Consider the following 22,816-nt stretch of genomic DNA (forward strand, 5'->3'; position numbering starts at 1 on the left):
CGTACCCCCCTGGGACCTGGAGAAATGTTCGTTATATCAAGTTGTTCACTATAATAGGGTTTGTCATATTTCTGTATCAGAATAAAGACAAAACTGCAAATTTGAATTGAACATCAAAAGTACTTTTATGAAGATTCCTTTGGTTACTCGTGTCATATGTGTGGGTAACCGCATTGCAAGACAGAGAGACTTGGGAGTTGGAGTTGAAAATGCCGGCACAGGCGCGCAGGAAAACAGAAAGTAAATAAAACCCTTACAAAAAATACTGCAGTAATGAATTAAAAAAATACTGCAGTAGTACTGCAGTATAAATGCAATATTTAGGACACAGTTATACTGCAGTATTTTAATAATACTGCAGTATAACTGCGTCCAAAATACCGGTGTATTGTATTGTAATAATACAGAAAAGATAATGTAAACATTTCATATTTCCCATTACAGCATATATTTCACATTCACGTACACAAAATAACATTACTGCAATAATACTACAATAATAAGTTGTCAAACTGCATATGTACTCCATGTATACTGCAGTTGTACTGTAGTAGAAAATAGATAACTGCAATACTACTGCATTGTACTACAGATGTACTCCATGTATAGTGCAGTTATACTGCATTTGTACTGCAGTACAAATAAATAACTGCAGTACTACTGCATTGATACTACAGTTAACTGCAGTATAACTGCATTAGTACTGCATTTTATTTTTGTAAGGGATGTGATGCTACCAACGATGGTAACGCACAGAGGACACATACAGAAGACAGGCAGGCAGAAAGTCTCAATCCAGCACCCGTCTGAAAACAATCATTTGATCAAACATAACAACTCCAAAAAACACAAAACAAACCTGTTTCCATATATATATATATATATATATATATATATATATATATATATATATACACCAACACTAATTTCCCCTACAGGTATGTTTAAAAGAAAACAGTAAAGAAATGAAAAAGGAAAGAATGTACACTTACATGCTGAATACAGTAATTACATGTGCTTTCTCTTGAAAAAACTAGATTGCTTCAGGCGGTTGCCTGGTTGCAGTTTGTGTGAATATGATGGACAAACAACGATTGCATTCATCATGCATGATTCATACTACAATAGGTCATCTTTGAATTAGCGTTATCTTTGAATTAGTCAACCATGGTCTTTGTTTTCTCTGAGAGAATAACACACTTGACACTGGAGAAAGTTCAGTGTCAGTCAGTACTGATCGTTGTATCCGGGTCGATCCTGTACTTGATCGTTCTAATAGGGCTAATTTGCATTGAAAAAAAATCGGTTCTTGCTGTTGGGATCATTAAAAACGGGTGTTCGTTATAAGAAGGGTTCGTTATAGTGAAGTTAGCCTGTATATATAGATATATATATATATATATATATATATAGTGTAAAAGATTGTACTTGTTTTTAAAGATTCGTAGCCCCTTTTCACTGTCCCAGACACTAGAATTGAAGTTTTAAATAGCACTTGCATGCATTTTTTTTTATTGATTACAGGAATAAAAGAACTGAAAGCAAAACAAAACAAAACAAAACCTAACTCCCACACGGAGTACTAACTGAACTGTTTCTGGAACCTAACTTAAATCGGACGGATAAGCAGATTACCAATTAAACAAAACAGTTTTAACACACACAACCACACAGATCACTAATTGCAGGCAGGTGGCATTCATCCCTAATTAGAGCCAGGTGAACCTCATCCTGGCTCTCTCCTGTGGCATTCTGGGGGATGTAGTCTTTTGGCCCCTCTTGAACTACATCTTCCTCTCTTCCTCCCCCTTGTCTGTAACTATATATATATAGTAAATGAGCCTTGCGGCTCAGGTTCGTTTCGCCCTTATTAAGTATAGACCCAGACACAGAGATGGAGGCTTTTCAAGCGCGTATGCGCTATTTTAATAATAAAAACAAGACCTAGCTCTTACGAGCACTATCTAACACAGGCTGGAACCTTCTCTAATGACTGGGCAGCTAAAGCTGTTTACTGGCACAAACGAAACAAAACAAACAATATACAGTCAACCTCGGTTAATTCGACTGGTGGATAACTCGACACCTTTGCTTAATTCGACATAGTCTTGGTGTCGAATTTTCTCCATATAAAATATATGCATCCTGCCTCTTCTCATTTTTTTAAGTCGACACCATGCTCCACTCGTAACTCAACACGTATTACCGGTACGTTCATTCATTCATTCATTCATTCAATCTACCAATCATTCTGAAATTTCCAACAAAGTACACAGAGCCCACATAAATAAATAGCACTTTTGTTATAATTATTATACACAAGTACCAATAAACTTACCTCTTACCACCAGACAAATGTTTGGTTTTCTGAGATTTAGCGCAAATGTGTAATATTGTACTTTGTATTATTATTTATTTTTTAGCATTATAGCAGCTGGGGACATGAGGTGCATTAATTCATACGTGTCATCAAGCTAACTGAAAAACCCAAATAGTATTTATTTAAATGTACATGTATACTATTTGTCAGATTTTTATATATTATTTTGAAGTGCGCGTGGTGTGTGCTGAGCACTGCGATTTTCATAGGCAGGGTTGCCTTGCCTTTAGCTGTTCTTGTCTCTGATTCGTTGTAACCGGTTAACCAGGTTAGTTTAGATCATATTGTTGAGAAAGTTATGAAACTTCTGCCAAATCTGCCATGTTGGCTCCAAATGCACTATAGTTTAGTACATGTTGCAGACTATGGTGTAGCCACAATGGTTTTGGTTTCATAATCTTGTCTGCTGATGGTGTACTAACGTTTTTTGTTTTTATTTGTTTTATTTCATTTTTTATAACTACATAGATTACACTGAGTTTCATATATATATATATATATATATATATATATATATATATATATATATATAGTTAATGGTAGTCTTTTTCATTCGACTTAATTGATTTGATGTGTTTGAAATAATTTGTAATTTTAGCAGACAGTGTACATTACTACAGGATCTCACTACATTAGACACCTACCGCAAAAAAAATGAGTGAGATCACTTCAAACCGCAAACGAAGTTCCATTTGGTACCATTTTACTCCAGTCACAACCAGCAAAGCTAAATGTGACATATGTCAAAATGAGCTTACAAAGGTAGGTCAACTATAAATCTACATTGTTACCTCAAAGCAAAACATCCATCAGTGCAGCCTACTCCATTGAGAAGGGTGGGAATTGGATCTAATCAGTGTCAACTGATAGCTGGAAATCAAACACAATGAACAGCTACATTGCAGTAACTTGCCACTTCATTAACCCAGATTTTCACATGACTCCATGGTGAGAGGAGCACTGAAGAAAATTACAAGCACTGTGGAAAAGGTAAAAGGAAGGGTCGAGTACTTCAGAAACACTTTAGCCACAGAAACACTTTAGCCTCTGAGAAACTCAGGTCTGTACAAAGACAGATGGGAATGGAAGAGCTTAAGTTAAAGCAAGACATTGTGACAAGGTGGAATTCAACATATCACGATGGCTAGGTTTCAACAACTAAAAGATCCCATTATCTCAACACTTGCATTGGTCAATGCCACCCTGCCAACTTGACTCCAGCAGACTGGGATGTTGTGACTGTCATGTGATGTTCTAAAACCATTTGATGAAGTGACAGTTGAAATTAGTTCAGAGAACTCTGTATCAGCCTCCAGAGTATTCATCATGGCAAAGTGACTTCTGAAGATTACCACTGCACTACAGAGGAATACTACTCTTCCATTACCAATGATTAAGATGCTAAGTGTCATGCAAACAAGTATGTCCAGAAGATTTCACAACATTGAGTATCAAACATTGCTTGCACATGCTTCTCTTCTGGATCCTCGCTTTAAAAAAACATGCTTTTACTGATGGAAAGACTTTGATGACCGTGTGTCACGTCTTGTTTCATCAAGTAATCCCACGTCAGAAGCAATCATTGAAGTAAGATCCTTTCTAGACGAACCACTGCTTTCCAGAACAGTAGACCCGTTAATGAGGTGGAAAGATCGTTCTATGGTATACCAGAGGCTGTCACAGGTCATGAAAACAAAACTGCATATGGCTACTTCTGTACCATGTGAACGAATTTTCTCCAAGACAGGTCAGATTATTACTGAAAGGAGGAATCACATTAGCCTTACGTCAAATTGTGTTTCTAAATGCAAAATGACAGGCTGTACTTGTGTCTTATATAGGATCTTTCTTCCCAGTGCCTGTCAGCTGTGAGTTTCTACAGCTTGCTCTTAACCTGCACAACTGTGTAGTATGCTTAGCTATTTAATAGTTAAATGTTTTATAGTTAAATGTTACTGCTGAATGTGTATATAGACCTAGTAAGCAATTATGCTGTCTTATGACATAGCTGTGCAGTGTACTTAAAAGGATACTTGATATCATCTACATGTTTATGATATTTAATTTCTTACCTGTTTAATTATACAGTATTATGTTTGTTATGTATCATTGTCTGTTGTAGTTTCTGCCTAGAACATTATCTGCCATGCTTAAAATCCTTTTCTGCCATCCTTTTCTGAGGGAAGTGGGGAAGCATGTTTTGGATACACAAAGCTCAATGTCCAATGCTTCACATAAGGGCCTCTGTCTATAACACAACACAAACATCATTTAGATATAAGTATCCCCTAAACCCACTATAGCCTCCTGGTCAATGACAAAAAAGTGCAAGCCAGCTTCTTATGTGCTCCTGTGAGAGCCACAACACAGTGATTGAAGGGTTTAGTTATTTACCAGACTGTATTTTATACACCCAAGCAAGATAAATGTTACTTTTGAGTATGTTAATAGAGACGTGAGTACTCACACTGTGTTAAGGCCACCCCTTATACAACTACAGTAGCTATGCAAACTGCATAGTAGCCATAATACTTATGCAGCAGGGCAGCATTAAAAAGTCACTGTCCAAAATATTGTATTATATTGACTGAATACTATAGTAATACTGCAGTGTTTTTTTTGTTGTTTTTTTTGTAAATGTTATATAGCTCAATATTTCAGTTTAGATCTCAAGTAATATTGAATAAGTTGCATTTTTTTTATAATTATTAAAAATAAATTATAATTTCATATGCAGTGTGTTGATATTCTGATTGCTGCTAGTCTCCATTATAGTGACTGGAACTGAATTTTAACAATGGGTGTAAATCAGGTTAATCAGTAACAGCATTGTGCTTTTGCAACATCTAATTTCTTGAATGAGCATTTTATGCCAGGGGGCCTATGAATCCATCTAAAATATAAGCTCAGAAAAATCTCAGTAAACGGGATAAACATGACACCCTTATGATCAACCAGACTTTGAAAGTAGAAAGACTAAGTCAGGGGTGGGGAACCCATGTTCCTGGATGGCCGGTGTCCCTCCTGGTTTTTGTTCCAAATGTGCCCTAAATTACTTAATTAGACCAATAATTGGTAATAATTGGTCCAATTAAATAATTTAGGGCACAGTTGGAACAAAAGCCAGGGGGGACACCGGCCCTGCAGGACCAGGACTTCCCACCCCTGGACTAAAGGGGCAACCCCCCCAAAAAATGAGTATGCAAACACACATAGAAGATATGAATAAAAAGTACTTAAAAATGTATCGAAACCCTGGAAGGTTCGCCAGCTTCCACGACAGACACATGAACTGGCAGAATAAATAACACATATTATTGCTACACTTATATGTTCGATCCACTCTGTACAATCCCGTATAAAAAGGTAAGTAAGAAATTGACTATTCTATCCTATTCTATACTATCGACTTAATTTCATTTACACTGTAGCTTCTACTTTTTAATTTTTTGTAAAATTTCAGGCTATTAAATAGTTTGTAGTTAAAGTTAAATGACATAGTTTAAAATAAATAGTTTATACTTAAGTTTTCTCTTTAAGGATTTATTTTTTACTAAAACTTAGTTGTTTTTTTGAAACTATAATACAATTTCATGCAATTTCATAAACACAACTACCCAGACAATCGGTGATCCTTTCTGGACATTTTTCAGTTCAAATAACCCAGTGATTCAGCCAAGATGTAATTGTTTTGCGTCAGTGAATCAGTGAAACAAACAAACAAATCTTTTGAACCGATTCACCAAACTGAACTGAACTGTCAGATCAGTAAAAAGAATCGAACTGCACATCACTACTGGATACTGAAGTAAACTGCAGCTCTGTTTCAGCATGACTGTAACGTGAGTGTGTCTCGTTCACCAGAAGCAGTTTTATTGAACAAGTATGTTTACTAAATTTAAAGCAAAATTGCCTGTGTTGATGATTATATATGATAAGTGTATCGATTTGGTTATCAAACAAACAAAAAAAGCCCCAAGTGTAAAACTAAAAATTCTCCAATAGCATAGCAAATCTGTGTTTTTCCACGTTATTCCTAGGATCCCTGGTTATAACCCTCAGTTTAACAGTGTGGAGTGCTGATGTTTTCCTGTGTTGTTTGAGGTGGATATTGTTTTTTTTTTTTTTTTTTTTATGAACTTACACAAGTCACTTACAGGAATTCTGATTCAAAACAGATGCATTCTGATTGAATATAAAAACAACATGTAGTTTTACAGCACAGTAACAACAACACTCATTGAAAAGGTTGATAAATGATCTCGCTTGCCATCATTTTTTGGTTTGATTCCCTTTATATTCAAATTATTTAGTACATCCATCAAATAGTGAAAAGTCCAGGTGCAGGTTTCCACAGTCATTGTTTTGGAAACCTGCCCAATACTGACCTCTACAATAGTCTGGCACACAAGGAGTTGTACAATGGACCCGTATTAAGATGAGGAGGACCATAGATGTATTGTGATCCAAGCTAGACAATGGGTACAGTGATTGTAAATTGGATCATGGACCAGCACTGATCTGAGCTCCAGAGTAGTTTGTCCTTATTTTATAAGTGTAGTCATATTAAATCAGTTTCCCAGTCTGGGGAATCAGACATTTTCCTTTCAAATATGGTACAATAGCTTAGACTTTATTTGTTTAATATCTGAAGTACTGAATTGATTTACCCCAAGATACTGCTCTATGTTTTGTCAGTACAAGCATATACTTTCTAATACAGGATACTTTCCGGTGCTCTATATATAGGGTTTCTGTTTTTCTGTGTTTATTCATCATAATTTTTTGGTGTTTATTTTTAGTTGCTAGTTTTATGTACAGACCCCAAAATCAGTTTTTTTCGGGGCATTCACTTTTTATATACTGTATGAAACTACTGTTTTTGGTTACTTTCCAAAATTCTTGGCCGTTTTTTTTTCTGGCACAAAAATCTATAGTAACTCAACAGTACATTTGTACCTTCTTTCCTTTGCTGTCTTCCACAACTAAATCCTTGTGGTCACGGGCATATTCTTCTGGGGTTTTTGTGTGTTTATGCAATTTTTTTACATTTTGCCACAATTTGTAATTCTGTTTTAAATTCCACGAGCGTGTAAGTCCTCCCTATCATACTGTAATATAGCTTTAAATCTTGAGAGCAAGAACAATAACTGTAGTCTTGTATGATATCTTGCAAGCATGTACAATCCTCCAATAGAAATGTAGGCATTTGCTGCCACTCAGTAGTTGGGGTGGGTTTAAAGTATTCAGAACGAAACAATGCAAGATACAAAACCAGGAGGGACATTGCACAACTGCACTGGGAACGTTTTTTTTTGTTTTTTTTTAAGATACTGAATAAGATAAACTTCAGTTTCTTTTGAGATTAAATAAATAATAATAAAATAATAAATAAATAAAAGAGTCATGCCTGTTTCTCATTTAATGCATGTCATAACCTTATCTTTATGCCAGTTTTCTAATAATGCACTGTGTGCATCTGTGAGGTAGACAAAATCAATTTTTATGGATTCACTTGAATCGTATCACTTGTCTTGTTAGGTAAGACTTGGAATTTACATTTTTTAAAGCTTTTTGGATGGATTCTAGTTGTTTGTCTCCCTCCAAAGTAAGCCACTGTAACAGGACTATGTTACATGACATTTCTTGATCAGTCATACAATTTAGAATTCATAATTTACAGCTACTAGGATTTAGTTTTAGTGATATGAAGTTGATATGTTACAAAAGGAATGACCAAAGCTTTTCCAAATGTTTTCAGATACATTTTTCATAAACATATATATTTATTTTACTTATTTTGGCCAATGGCACTATTTCATGCCATTCTAAACATTGCTGGGATAAGTCTAACATGCTCTGAATTCCTCAAGGCGCTTGGAAAGCCCTAGCTCGTCCCTTTATGGAGTGCAGAATGGCCAAAACTCCACTCCCTTGCAGAGGATATTTTTGGAACTCTGCTGCATGCTGACCCAATCCCTGCAGATGATACTCCATGTGTTCATCATCGAAGGATCGAAAGACAAACGCCTCCTGCACCTTGTGTAAAAATCCCATCTGTCTTCAATGCGCCCGTCATGTGTCCAAATTGCATCTGAGCAATGAAACTACTGTGAAATATTTGAATAGTTTTGTTTCTTTTGCTGAAGTGTAATGTTTGTTAAATTGATTTAATTTGTCTGTTTCTTAGACCAGATATTGGACCCACTGGACCCGTGGCTAGTACTTAATTCACATTTTTTGGTGGATAATAGTTATAGGTTAAGTTGATTAACCCATTTACCTAAGGTAATGTAGCCTTTAAAATTTTAATTGTGGGTTAAATAAACCGTATCCTTAGCCCTGCCCATTGTGGCATGACATTCCAAAGATGAAATATGTTCACATTTAGCAAATTTCTACCCAGGATATTCCACTGGGAAAGGGCCAGTGATTTCCTAATGAAAGCAGTCAATCGTAATCTCTTTTAGTAAGCTTGTATTAATTAGAATAAAACAATGGGAGGTAATAGATGTTTTTTTTTTATGCTTGTACCACAGAATTGTTGTATGATTTAGTTAAAAAAAAAAAAAAAAAAGCTCTAGGGGTAAATCTATAGATTGCTTAATCAATGCAAAATAATTAAGCTATGAGTGTCCTTTATGGCAGGAAGCCATAAATAGTCCAGGAGATGGGGCTTTGCTAGTTTCTAGTGATTTTTAAAGACCTTTTACAGTAAATGGAGGAAATGGTTTCGGTTCCATTGGGTTAAGCTTACAGAATTGATATAATGGGCAATGTATAAAAGTTGCACAGACAAATAGGCTTAAAAAGAAGGATTATTGACGTGTATATATGTGCAGTACAACATTTCCATCACTTACACTTTCTATTGTTCTGTGATTTAGACTACTGTATTTCTATATACTGCGTAGATCAAGTATCAAGTTCGAAGGTAGAAAATAAGGATGCTGTTAAAACAGCTGCATCATTGGATGTCATGGTTTTTTTTACAGATAGTAGAGAAATTGCTGTTTCCTTACAGGAATACACATTGTTTTCTGCCTCTTTAACAAACTTTGTTACCCCAGAACTAAGATGGGTAATGTCTCATAGCCGAATTGATAACCTTACAAATCAGTATGCACTGCCTTGTCATTAAGTAAACAGGCTGTCTATCAGTTTGGAATAAGGACTAACCCATATTCATTCCACATTGATCCACGGCCTGGCTACTAAATTCAAAGATGGATCACAAATCTAACATTACATAAACATAGTGTTGTTGCTGTGAGTTGTATATTATTTTAAATAAATAACTGAAATAAGTAGAGTATATACTGAATACTCCATTTAATCCACATGTACTTGAAAAGCCACATTCACTTTCAAGAGGTGATGTGCTTTTTTCTCAGTTCTACAGCTGGAGGACACAATGGTGTGGGTGGGTAGAGGAACCGCACCCTAGAGGCCATGCAAAGCAAGTAAAGCTGAAAGCAATACCTCCTGCTTACTAGTCCTTAGCTCTCTGCGTACCTCATGTCCTTTGTTTCTTTTTAATCAGAGAGCTGTCTATTTAGAGCTGTCACTGTGTTAAAAAGCTGTTAAGAAAGGCATTTTCTCAAAATATATTGTTATTAAGTTCCCACAAGCTAGTACTGAGAACTGGGGTTGGGTCCCGCTTTCAGCTAACTGCATCTGACAGACTAATCATCCTTCTGTCAGGAGACAGATATCGGAGGATGCCACATTTTGAATGGACATGAATAATTGCATTGGGGAACAAATGTGGTAAATAGACAAGAACCCCACTGTGGGCACGGTTTCTCCTTGTAATGGTACTAGTGAGGCTGTCCATGCTTGGTGATTAGATGTGATGCCCAGTTACTCCAGGGCTTGGGAAGCTGCCATTGCATTGACCCCTCCAACTGTCACTCACCAAGGGCAGTAGGAAGAGGAAACGCAAACCTTTCCCTGGTATTTAGCACTCCACATCACCACAGGAAATGATGGAAACTTTTGCAGAGGAAACATCAAGTCACACATTTGTATTCATAAATAGGGAATACCAATGTATGTAATGTGCATCTAATCAGAGCCACCTTAGGTTGGACAGCTGCCTATCTTATTAGTAGGTACTGTAAATCATGTAGAGTACATGGAAAATACAGTATGTGTGTGTTTTGAACCACGCTTTTTTTTTACCAATTTGTAGTACTTTGCGACTTAGCAATCGCATTAACATTGTTGAATCTCCTTTCAAATAAAGGTTAACTCTATAAACACCCAGCCGTCTGCTGCCAGTGCGTTGAGCACACACATGGCTAATTTACATATTTAAAGAGCTGTGCCTTGGTTACTGCAGTATGTGACCTAAAAGATAAAAAAAAAACTCAAAGATTGTCATTGTATGATGTTGCTTCTTTTAAAAATGTGTAGTATTTACTATGTTAGTTTACTTTCTGGAGTTTAAATGTTCAGTGTTAGTAGTTTAATCAGTTCAGTGTTTTTTTCTACGTTTACATTATTGAGTTGAGCAGGCAGCTGGGCCGCCCATGAAATCACTCACGACTGTTACTTGCAATGCTTGTATGTGTTTTTTTCATTATTAATGAATTTGTTGAAGAACTCCTTTGTGGTATGAGTGCATAACCCTACGCCTCCACACTGGTAATTATTAATAAAAGCAAAAGCACAATATTATTATTATTTCAAAAATGGTACCAAAATCCTGGTATTGGGAAAAGTGTCCGGAATTGGATTCCCTACTCCAGACCTATTGAGTGTGTTCATTATCATACAGCAAGTGCCCATCAACAAACTTTAATTGTCTTAAGCTCTGGACACACTGCCTGATGCGATCAATAATGACGCGATTTTTCAGTCACATTGGGCAGTGTGTTATGCTTTTGCGATGCGATTTTACAGGATCAGCCGATCGACTGCAAAGTTTAAACATGTTTAATGTTTTGCGATTCGATTCCCTCGCATCGGGCAGTGTGTTATCTCACTCGCAAGTCTCAAAGTCAGCAATCAATGAGTTCACTGCGTTCAGTCATATGACTAGAGACAGACATGCATCTATTCTCTCTGTATTAAAATATATATATATATATATATATATATATATATATATATATATATATATATATATATATATACACACACACACACATGGTACTCCATTGGTTTGTATATAATGTCCGTGCCGGTATCTTTTGAAAACAAGCCCTGACAGCCCCATAAGCATTGTACTTTAACTGTTAGACGAAATATTTACAGAATACAGTACTTAAAAACTGGTGCTATAACCATGATTAATTTATTATTAATAGCATTTTAATTAAATTATACCAAATCATGTTTTTATGTACAATATGTGTGTGTGCATTAACTCAGAGATTTGTTTGCGACCCGACCTCCTCCATTTAGATGCGACGGTCGAATCGGGCAGTGTGATTAACACAAACAGACTGTTGTACTAAACACTTTAACATGTAAGCATTTTGCTAAAAGTAATTTTTTGACTGCCTGATATAAATACTCCCTTTCTACTTTCATCAAATTAGCTTTTGGAAATATTCACTTCAAAACAATGTGCTTATTCTGGCTGGATTCGATAGTCACAAGACACACATACAGTGCCTTGCGAAAGTATTCGGCCCCCTTGAACTTTGCGACCTTTTGCCACATTTCAGGCTTCAAACATAAAGATATGAAACTGTAATTTTTTGTGAAGAATCAACAACAAGTGGGACACAATCATGAAGTGGAACGAAATTTATTGGATATTTCAAACTTTTTTAACAAATAAAAAACTGAAAAATTGGGCGTGCAAAATTATTCAGCCCCCTTAAGTTAATACTTTGTAGCGCCACCTTTTGCTGCGATTACAGCTGTAAGTCGCTTGGGGTATGTCTCTATCAGTTTTGCACATCGAGAGACTGAAATTTTTGCCCATTCCTCCTTGCAAAACAGCTCAAGCTCAGTGAGGTTGGATGGAGAGCATTTGTGAACAGCAGTTTTCAGTTCTTTCCACAGATTCTCGATTGGATTCAGGTCTGGACTTTGACTTGGCCATTCTAACACCTGGATATGTTTATTTGTGAACCATTCCATTGTAGATTTTGCTTTATGTTTTGGATCATTGTCTTGTTGGAAGACAAATCTCCGTCCCAGTCTCAGGTCTTTTGCAGATTCCATCAGGTTTTCTTCCAGAATGGTCCTGTATTTGGCTCCATCCATCTTCCCATCAATTTTAACCATCTTCCCTGTCCCTGCTGAAGAAAAGCAGGCCCAAACCATGATGCTGCCATCACCATGTTTGACAGTGGGGATGGTGTGTTCAGGGTGATGAGCTGTGTTGCTTTTACGCCAAACATAACGTTTTGCATTGTTGCCAAAAAGTTCGATTTTGGTTTCATCTGACCAGAGCACCTTCTTCCACATGTTTGGTGTGTCTCCCAGGTGGCTTGTGGCAAACTGTAAACGACACTTTTTATGGATATCTTTAAGAAATGGCTTTCTTCTTGCCACTCTTCCATAAAGGCCAGATTTGTGCAGTATACGACTGATTGTTGTCCTATGGACAGAGTCTCCCACCTCAGCTGTAGATCTCTGCAGTTCATCCAGAGTGATCATGGGCCTCTTGGCTGCATCTCTGATCAGTCTTCTCCTTATATGAGCTGAAAGTTTAGAGGGACGGCCAGGTCTTGGTAGATTTGCAGTGGTCTGATACTCCTTCCATTTCAATATTATCGCTTGCACAGTGCTCCTTGGGATGTTTAAAGCTTGGGAAATCTTTTTGTATCCAAATCCAGCTTGAAACTTCTCCACAACAGTATCTCGGACCTGCCTGGTGTGTTCCTTGTTCTTCATGATGCTCTCTGCGCTTTAAACGGACCTCTGAGACTATCACAGTGCAGGTGCATTTATACGGAGACTTGATTACACACAGGTGGATTCTATTTATCATCATTAGTCATTTAGGTCAACATTGGATCATTCAGAGATCCTCACTGAACTTCTGGAGAGAGTTTGCTGCACTGAAAGTAAAGGGGCTGAATAATTTTGCACGCCCAATTTTTCAGTTTTTTATTTGTTAAAAAAGTTTGAAATATCCAATAAATTTCGTTCCACTTCATGATTGTGTCCCACTTGTTGTTGATTCTTCACAAAAAATTACAGTTTCATATCTTTATGTTTGAAGCCTGAAATGTGGCAAAAGGTCGCAAAGTTCAAGGGGGCCGAATACTTTTGCAAGGCACTGTAGCATTTCACATTGTCCCTGCTCAAGTGTTAAATGATAAAATTCATGTTCAATGTTCAAAAACAAAAAAATCTGTTTTCTCTCTACAGTTCTGCATTTGTTGGAAGAAATGCATGTCTTTTGTTGAGAATTGCTTTTTGATTTTGTTTTAAATTGGAACCTTAGTTTTGTTTTTCAGACGCATAACCTGTTTTTGGGCTTAATTTGGACTTGTTTTGGCATGCTCATTGGAGTCTGGATTTTGAAATAATTTTACATGGCATTTTTAGTTAGTGCATTTGCACCATGGTTAGCAAATTATATTTAATTTTGTTCATTTATAATAGCAGTTTTCCATTTACAGTAATTAATCTAGTAATTAGAAAAGATGTTTTGCTTTTTTCATAGGTATTTTATGACCCTATCTCAGATGGGGGTACGCGGTAGACTAGATTATTTGGAAAGGCCTAAAAAGTTTAAAAACCACTGCCCTATACTAATGGAGAGCAGTCATTTTCACCTTTACCAAGTCTAATAACTCCCTAAAGGTTATCCTGTAATCGCCTGCAGTATCTTTCACAGAAGCTTTTTTTCTGTTGTTGTGTATTGATTAGGCCTTGTAATGGATACTGTAATGGATACTTGATTTGTCTACTGTTGTTGCAGGATGTACAATACTATAGTTTTAAAAATTCATGCATGATTATTTGATCCCAACAGTTGCCCTATTACCTAGTTCAATCATTTGGCTGTTCTAATGAGCACAGTAGCGTTGCAGGTTCTATAAATGTTGCTAGCTTAGTATGTATGTAGTTAACTCATCTCTGGCCCAGAAGGTCAAAGGTTCTGTGCTTGTATTGTTAGTATTTTAGTATTAGTATTAGTAAGGATTTCCACCAACAGTTGACTCCTGGGGATAAATTGCCCCCTCCCAAGAATCTTGACAGCAACCCCATTCATGTTGAACAGAGACTGTTTGTTATAAGTATGTGTATTTAAAAGGGACACCCTGTGTGTTTCATGATTAAGTTTTATGGGTCTTACAGCCATGTTATTTATCCGCAGTGAAAGCTGTCTGACCTCTCAGGTCATCATAAAGGTTGTTTTGTGTAAAGTGTTTTTTGTTGAAGTTGGAAGCATAGCTTTGTGTATTTGCACAAAGCTATGCTGGCATGCTGTTCCACTATAAAATACGGTTAGGAATATTTGACCACTTTTTAAAACAACTCCCCCATTTTGGCCTTGCATCTGCTATAGTTCTGGGAGTGGTTGGATGACTTGCATTTTAATGTGCAAGCTATCATATTTTATGAAGTTCTTTGGCCCCTGTCTGGCAGTAGACAGATATTTTTGCTGAAGTTTAGCTAATGGAGTCCTAATGTGATTTAAAGTTATTCCAGGAGAGACCGTTTTGCCTACTTAGGAATTTATAGTTATATTTCTCTAGTACAAATATATTTAATGTTGCTATAAAATATGCTTTATGGTTCAGTAAAGCAGGCTTTTAGTTAGAGGTAGTGGGTTCTAAAGGTGGCCAATGCGATGATTCATAATGATTTTGTTAGAAGAGTCCTGCACAGGACAGAAAAATAATAAAAATGCAGTTTGGTTTGCAAAGCTGTGTTTGTTGTTAGTCTCTGAGCTAATATAGAACTATAATTCTCATACTGTTCAGTTTGGCTTTTTTATTATATGGAAGGCATTAAAAAAAAAATTAAAAGGAGAAGGATATTTATTTATTTATTTATTTATTTATTTATACTGGGCAGTCCTGACATCTGTAGGAAGGTCATTCCACCACTGCGGGGCGAGGGTGGAGAAGGAGCGGGCTCTGGAGGCAGGGGAGGGTAGAGGAGGTAGAGCCAGTCTTCTAGTGCAGGAGGAGCGGAGAGGTCGAGTGGGGGTGTAGGGAGAGATGAGGGTTTGGAGGTAGCTGGGTGCAGTCTGGTCAAGGCATCTGTAGGCAAGTACAAGAGTCTTGAACTGGATGCGAGCGATGATCGGGAGCCAGTGGAGAATGCAGAGCAGTGGAGTTGCTTGGGAGAAGCGAGGCAGAGAGAACACCAGGCGAGCAGCGGAGTTCTGGATGAGCTGGAGCGGATGGGTGGTGGACACAGGGAGGCCAGCCAGGAGGGAGTTGCAGTAGTCTAGGCGGGAGTATACCAGGGCCTGGACCAGGAGCTGGGTGATGTAGTTGGTGAGGAAGGGTCGGATTCTTCGTATGTTGCTCAGGAAGAATCGGCAAGTGCGCGCCAGGGTGGAGATGTGCTGGGAATAAGAGAGACAGGGGTCCAGGGTGACTCCAAGGTTCTTAGCTGAGGAGGAGGGAGAGAGTGTGGTAGATTCCAGAGGAATGGAGATAGAGAGATCAGAGGAGGGGGAGGAGGAGGAGGAAGGAAAGAAAAGGAGGTCCGATTTAGAGAGGTTGAATTTGAGATGATGCGAGTGCATCCAGAAGGAGATAGCAGACAGACAGGTAGAGATATGGGAGGGGATGGTGGAGTCAGAGGTGGGGAAGGAAAGGAAAATCTGAGCATCATCAGCATAGAAATGGTATGAGAAACCATAGGATGCGATGAGGGGGCCCAGGGAGTGGGTGTAGAGAGAGAACAGGAGAGGACCCAAGACTGACCCTTGGGGGACTCCTGTTGAGAGAGGGCGAGGTGTGGAGGTTGCTCCACGCCAGGTTACCTGGTAAGTGCGGTTGGAGAGGTAGGAGGAGAACCAGGCCAGAGCAGGCTAGAGAGTCCCTTTTAAATTGCGCACTGAAACCTTTTGAAAGTGGTGGATCTGATAGGGATAGCCTAAAGGAGCTGGGAATGCAGGCCTAATGAAAACTGTGGATGTCTGAGATGAGTCCACCTTTAATTAGTTGGCTAGGTTAAAAGGGTGGGTCAATGTGCCTGAGGTATCAAAATGAAGTGAGGCCTTTACAATGAGCAGGAAATTACATTCCCCTGAGGATTAATGATTTGCTGAACTTGTGTCAACCATTATGAGTACTAATTGTGGCTGTGCTATAATGCAATTTATAAATTGCTTAGTGGGTGGTTAGCTCACATACCTCTGGGCAGATATGAAATACATTGGTTTTTTTTCATTGATCCTGCACTTCTGCAATTCTGTCACTACAGTAATGTAAATCACTTCCCCCCATAATTACACTATAGTGCTCAGCTGACAGTACACAATTACCTGATGTTTTAATGCTAAACAGATGGAGTAAAAACAACTTGAGACCTAGATTAGTGAAAAGTACAGACGCCTACAGCTTTACTTATGCACAGTATCAATACAGTAACAAACTGAATTGCATACACAGATGCACCCATCAAAAACATTCAAACACCTTTGTTGTACATCACACAAAAATGGTGTGCTTTCTATACTGATGAATTCAAAGTTGAATGACATGTATACCTTAATATATAAACTGTACCACTAAAGCAGTAAATAATATAAAAAGTAACAACTTACATTTGTCTTTAAACATAATAAATGTTTCCAGTATTCAGGTGCTGGTTAAATCACCTTATTGTATCTGTTTATATCAGCATTGGGTTTGACACAAGAGTATGCCCACACGCAAAACAAATATGAATGTGTCACATGCACACAGCCACAAGGACTCTTTCTTTCACAAACACACACTTCTTTTGAAGAAGAATACAATAAAGAATAGAAAAGCTGGGAGCTGGCAATGTACTTGGTCACATTGTTGCCAAGAGCTTGATGGAACATTCACTGCCACAAAACACAGGTCTTGAAACACCTTGAGATCAGGTGCAATAGAAGACAAGAAATACAAGTTTTAAAAAAAAATTGAACAGGTTCTGCTTTGAAGCAGATGGCACAACATCACTGCCCATAGCACATATAATGGTGATCAACATTGGGGGCAAATGCTCGCTCTGTCTGATGTAAGGAAGGTGTGGAATCACAACGTTTCACCACTTAGCAATGAGAAAGCAATTCAGTTCAGGAGCTCGACTGGAATTTATGATTCCCATAGCCTGATAAGGTTGCTTATTACCTCATAGCTTTGTACAGTTGATGCATATATAAGATAACTGTCTTTCTCTAAAGATGTTTGCTTTGTTCTTCTATAGGAACTGAAGCTCAGCAGTACAAACTGTTTATAAAGTATTCTGTAAATATACAAATATTTCATAGCAAATCTCTATTTTCCCCCTGCAGCAAAAAATAAATAAGATAAAAAAACATCCTGAAAATTCCTGCAATTGCTCGTTACAAACAAGATTTGGGAATTGGAGCACACACATGTTGGTTTCTAACTGGATAACTAGCTGGTACATAAAACCAGTTCACATGTTTACAGCTATCAAATTGATAGACAATGACTTAATAATAAATAGGGTTTAAATTAACTGTTCATTCTTTAACTAGAATGAACACCTCTACATTATTGTCTCTTAAAGCAGCAGGACCAATTTAAATCAGCGTTTCTAGAATTTCTACAGAGAAGGCTGGATGAGAGTGGTGAATAGCCGTACGGTATATGGTTAGACAGTTACTCAAATGGTTACTAAAATATAAATATTTTCTTACTGCTTTATAGTTTTTGGTTACCAATGTCTCAATTTGGGTTGTTTGTTGCCTTCAGTTTTCAAGAAATTGTACATGCAACAAAAGAACTGACACAAACAGACGTAAATTATATACTGTATACCCCTTTGCCACTGTAAATAAAAATTATAGATCAAGTTGAAAGCAAGTATGGACTGGAACTTTGATTTAGCTCCCTATGCTGGTCAGTCCACCAGAATACAATGCTGTCAGTGGTTGTATTTTAAGCACATCAGCAGCAGAACTGAAAACAGTGTATAGGCTTTATGCTGTCAGTGGCCAAGGGAAAATATATTTTACTCCATGCACTACTGTATATAGTCTGTGTAATTTGTATAGGAAAGCTTAACCAAAATCTTGGATATCTGGGGAGTCATAGATTAAGAAAAAGATTAATGGTGAAATAACTGAAAACCTATTATATTTACTGGTATTATTGCTTAATCACTCATATTGTCTTTCTGGGCAGTCTCACTGTCAGGAATGCTACTACAGACTGGAAGCTGATGTATCTAAATTGAGCTTTACCCGCATCAGTAATTGATGTGTGACAGTATGTCTTACAAATTGATTAATTAGTCATATTGTTTATATTAAAGATCTATATGTAATTAGGTGCTGTGCATAAGGACAGGCAAACAGTCACATACAAGGATTTGTTAAAAGTTTTTATTTTAAATTTTAGAATATTCTCATACTGGTTTGAGCTTTTTTAATAATTTACATGAGGTGATGATAAAGTTGTGAAGGTGCCACAAAAATACTGTTAAAAGAATCTTGGTTTACCATCGACTTTTGGTACCCAGAATGGATTGGTCTTTTACTAGAATTTTAATATCATCATATCGCCATTGTACTATAGTTTTCTAGATTTTGGAAATGTGCATTTCAAGTGTTTTTTTGACGGATACTATAGGAAATATTATCATAGCCCTTCCTTAATTATCATAAAATGACACCCACTGCACGGAACTTAGAACTTTGTTGTAAACCCTTGTCAAAATAAAAAATGACAGGGTCGAGGAATAACAAAGCGACAGTCATAGCGTGTTACCTCTATTTTCGTTGTTAATGTAGCCATGTCTTTGATCTTGTTTTGCAGATGATGATTTCCTTGGAATGCTGCCTGAAACATTCCCTTCTGACCCACCGGAGCCCCTACCCCACTTCCTCATGGAGCCAGAGGAAGCCTACATTGTAAAGAACAAACCGGTGAACCTTTACTGCAAGGCAACCCCCGCCACCCAGATCTACTTCAAGTGCAACAGTGAGTGGGTCCATCAGAAAGACCATGTCGTGGAGGAGCGAGTGGATGAAACCTCAGGTCAGTAGCAGGCTGGAACTGATAACTCTTATGTTTAATTCTCTCTTTTTATGTTTAGCATGAAATAGCCATGAAAATATTTACTTGTTCTTGGTTTGAGGGGACATTTCATCTTGCTATCTCTCATTCAAGATGCTAGACGGATAAATAAAAGCTCAATAAATTAATAGCACATAGAAACCTGACAAAACTATAGTTTAAATCATCTTATATCCCAACTACTTTGAAGACTGATCTGGTAAACTATCATGAACAGATGCCGTAGCAGAGGTGATACCCAGAAACATAGGCGCGATTAGGTGGGGGAAGGTAAGGGTCACAGGAATGTGTTCAAGGGGGAAACTGCAGTATCAATTTAACTGCTCATTCCTCTATTATTAATATTACATTTTAAACTGTTTTCTGTGTGATACTAATCAAGATGTAAGCCTTAACGTATCGTAAATTAAAAATGGCTAAACCTATACTTTAGATTCATATTTTACAAAAACACACTAGAATCTCTATTGGCAGTGACAGACGAATGAAGAAACAGTAATACTGGTCTCCCAAAGAAGTGATGTAGTGAGTCTCTGAACAGGGTAGTTAACACATACAAATATATTTGTACAGCCATGTAAAGGACAGTATTTTTATTTTTAATTAAATAAAAAAATTAAAACGATCACCAGATTTTTCTTTTTATAGTGAATTTGTTTAACAGTCCCCCACTCCCCTTATGCAATCGACTCAACCACAAATATGATGTATCTTATTATTAGGAAGTCTATCAGAAACATCATCAAAAGATCTTACTACTTTAACTGTGCGCCATTCGGTTAGTATTGTAAGGCAGTTTAGTATTTACTATTATTAGATGTAAGTCACGTCAGTAATAGGCACACTGTATTGTCCAGGTTCTGCAGAGTGCTTTCGATTCAAAGGGAATTCTCGGCTTTTAACTGGCCAATTATCATCATGTATGTTTTGCCTCATCTCAGTTTAAAACTTTTAAACATTAACATCAATAGAGCGAAGAATTGTAACAAGGGGGATTTCAAAAACTGAGGTCCTGCTTCCACACCTGTCTATTGTTCTGGGTGGGATCTACTATCCTGAAACGGACTCCCTGTCCCTTGGGCAGTTCACCCAACTCCAACCTTGGATATACACACGATCGTTGGTTCATTTCAGCTTCTTCCTGGAACAAAACTCCCGACCTCAGAATATACACACAATCGCCATTAGAGGTGGTTACTTCATTTCCTGAACCCAGTCTTTCAGCAGCACATACGGACCAATGCTCCGACAGTAGCAGCTCTCTGACCCCTATGACTTACAGCAGTCGTGATGTGTATAATCGGGACCCTTTTATTCCTGGCGCGCTGCTGCACCACACCTACATGCTGATTAGGTGCTCGCAGCTAGTAAACGCACATACACGATGATCATTCGTGCAACCAAAGACAGGAAGCAGCCTGCTACGCACAGAGCATCAGGTTCCCCATTAAAACCAATCCTGTTTTTATTTATACAATCACTACACTCTTATTTACAATAAACAATGACCTTATACTCCAGCCCTGCTTCAGCACTTAATCATAGCTTAATCTCCACGCTTCTGTATTCTGGAGTATTCTGGCGCTAAAAGAACATGTTGCCTGTAACCAATCAGGAGCATGCATTACATTCACAGCATATTGCTCAGTTCAATCACATGCATTCATTGCATTTCTAATATTTGCACCACATAACCACAGGTTTCTATTTAGTAAGAATGTGTCAAACATAACACTTGAGATCCAAATTTATATTATAGGAAATGCTGGCAGATTAGTACCTGAAGGGTGAAAGAGAAACTTACTTCAGCAGCTAACTGTAATCAATCATGTAAAGCTCGTAGCTTATAATGGCATCTGGTAGCCCAAGGTTATTTCAGTTTTTCAAATAACTATCTATAACGTTACTGGTATATTTCTTAAGTTTCATATTTTAAATATAATACACTGATGATGGCTTTAAACAGTTTTTAGAGTGTTTGCCCGAGGCTCAGAATCAATTTTCATCTCTTTGTAATAGCAGCATTATTTCTGTACTTATATTGTAGAGCTGAAGTTCATAAAAAAAAATTCAAGATATGCAGATCTTTAAGGTTTAAACGGCTGTTTCTTCCTGTGCTAATGTGTCACTCCCATGGTCTAGACTTACTTTTGTGTGGTGGTTGAACTCAAATTTAAATGGAAGTCACATATCTTCAGCACAATGTTAAGAGGATCAGTAATAATGTTGCTAGGCTTAGTAACAGATAATACAATTGATTGTAAAGCCTTTGTCTGAAACAGATGATGGTGGCCAGTAGATATGTTATCACTGAAGAAGTTATACCACATTAATACCACAGCCTACCACTTTGTTGCAGTAGATTAGCTATGCTACATGAAAAAAGAGGTATTGTACATGTTATCTCAAAGCTTGCTCCGATAATTCCTGGAATCAATAAGTTGTTCTACCCTACAAAAATAAATATAAATTATATTACTTACAGACAATTGCGTAGCTAGGGGGGGTGGTTTTAGGAATTTGCCTGTCAGGAACTGCTGGGTCCGACCCAGGTAGGGGCCAGCAAATCCCACTGCAGCACCACCTTGCGGCCTCTGGGAGGCTGCTGTACACGGTAGACCACGTCCCTGATCCGCTCCAGGACCTGGCAAGGCCCAAGCCAGTGGTTGAACAATATGGGGCAACGTCCCCTCTGCCTCTTAGGGCTGAAGACCCACACGAGCTCCCCGGCGGTGAAGTGGCGCCCCCATACCCTGAGGTCTTACACCACGATGGGCCGATTCCAGTCGGTCCTGTAGCCTCCTGGTGTACTCAGGGCCTGGGGGTACAATGGGAGTGTCTGGGGGGTGACCGAAGGCAAGCTCAGCAGGCATGCGCAGCTCACAACCCAGCATGAGCAGGGCAGGGTTGCAGGCGGTGGAGTCCTGTACAGCAGAACAGCAGGCCAACAGCACAACAGGCAGGTGGGTGTCCCAGTCCCGCTGGTGGGCGGCGGTGGTGACACCCAGCTGCATGGCCAGCGTGTGGTTGAACCTCTCCACCAGTCCATCACTCTGTGGGTGCACGGGGGTGGTCCGCGTCTTCTTAATGCCCAGGCGCCAGCACATCTCCGTGAAGACCCTGGACTCAAAGTTGCGCCCCTGGTCGGAATGCCGGTCCTGAGGGACCCCTAACCGGCTGAAGAACCCCTCTGCCTCCTGGTCTGGCAAAGCGTTTTACTCTAAAGTAGTAAAGTAGGGCCACCAGGACGAACCGGTCC

General features: G+C 38.2%; 1 protein-coding gene across 3 annotated transcripts in view; it reads left to right on the forward strand.

Moving 5' to 3' along the window:
* LOC117421281 (netrin receptor UNC5C) overlaps positions 1-22,816 on the forward strand; it is a 294,417-nt gene that overhangs the window by 144,293 nt on the left and 127,308 nt on the right. For all 3 annotated transcript variants that reach the window (XM_059026125.1, XM_034035478.3, XM_034035479.3), the window contains one exon: positions 19,297-19,518. In XM_059026125.1, coding sequence (XP_058882108.1) covers positions 19,314-19,518 — 205 coding nt within the window. In that variant the 5' untranslated portion in view covers positions 19,297-19,313. The remainder of the gene's footprint in view (positions 1-19,296; positions 19,519-22,816) is intronic.

The sequence above is a fragment of the Acipenser ruthenus genome, chromosome 1 (genome assembly GCF_902713425.1).
Source record: "Acipenser ruthenus chromosome 1, fAciRut3.2 maternal haplotype, whole genome shotgun sequence".
NCBI lineage: Eukaryota > Metazoa > Chordata > Actinopteri > Acipenseriformes > Acipenseridae > Acipenser > Acipenser ruthenus.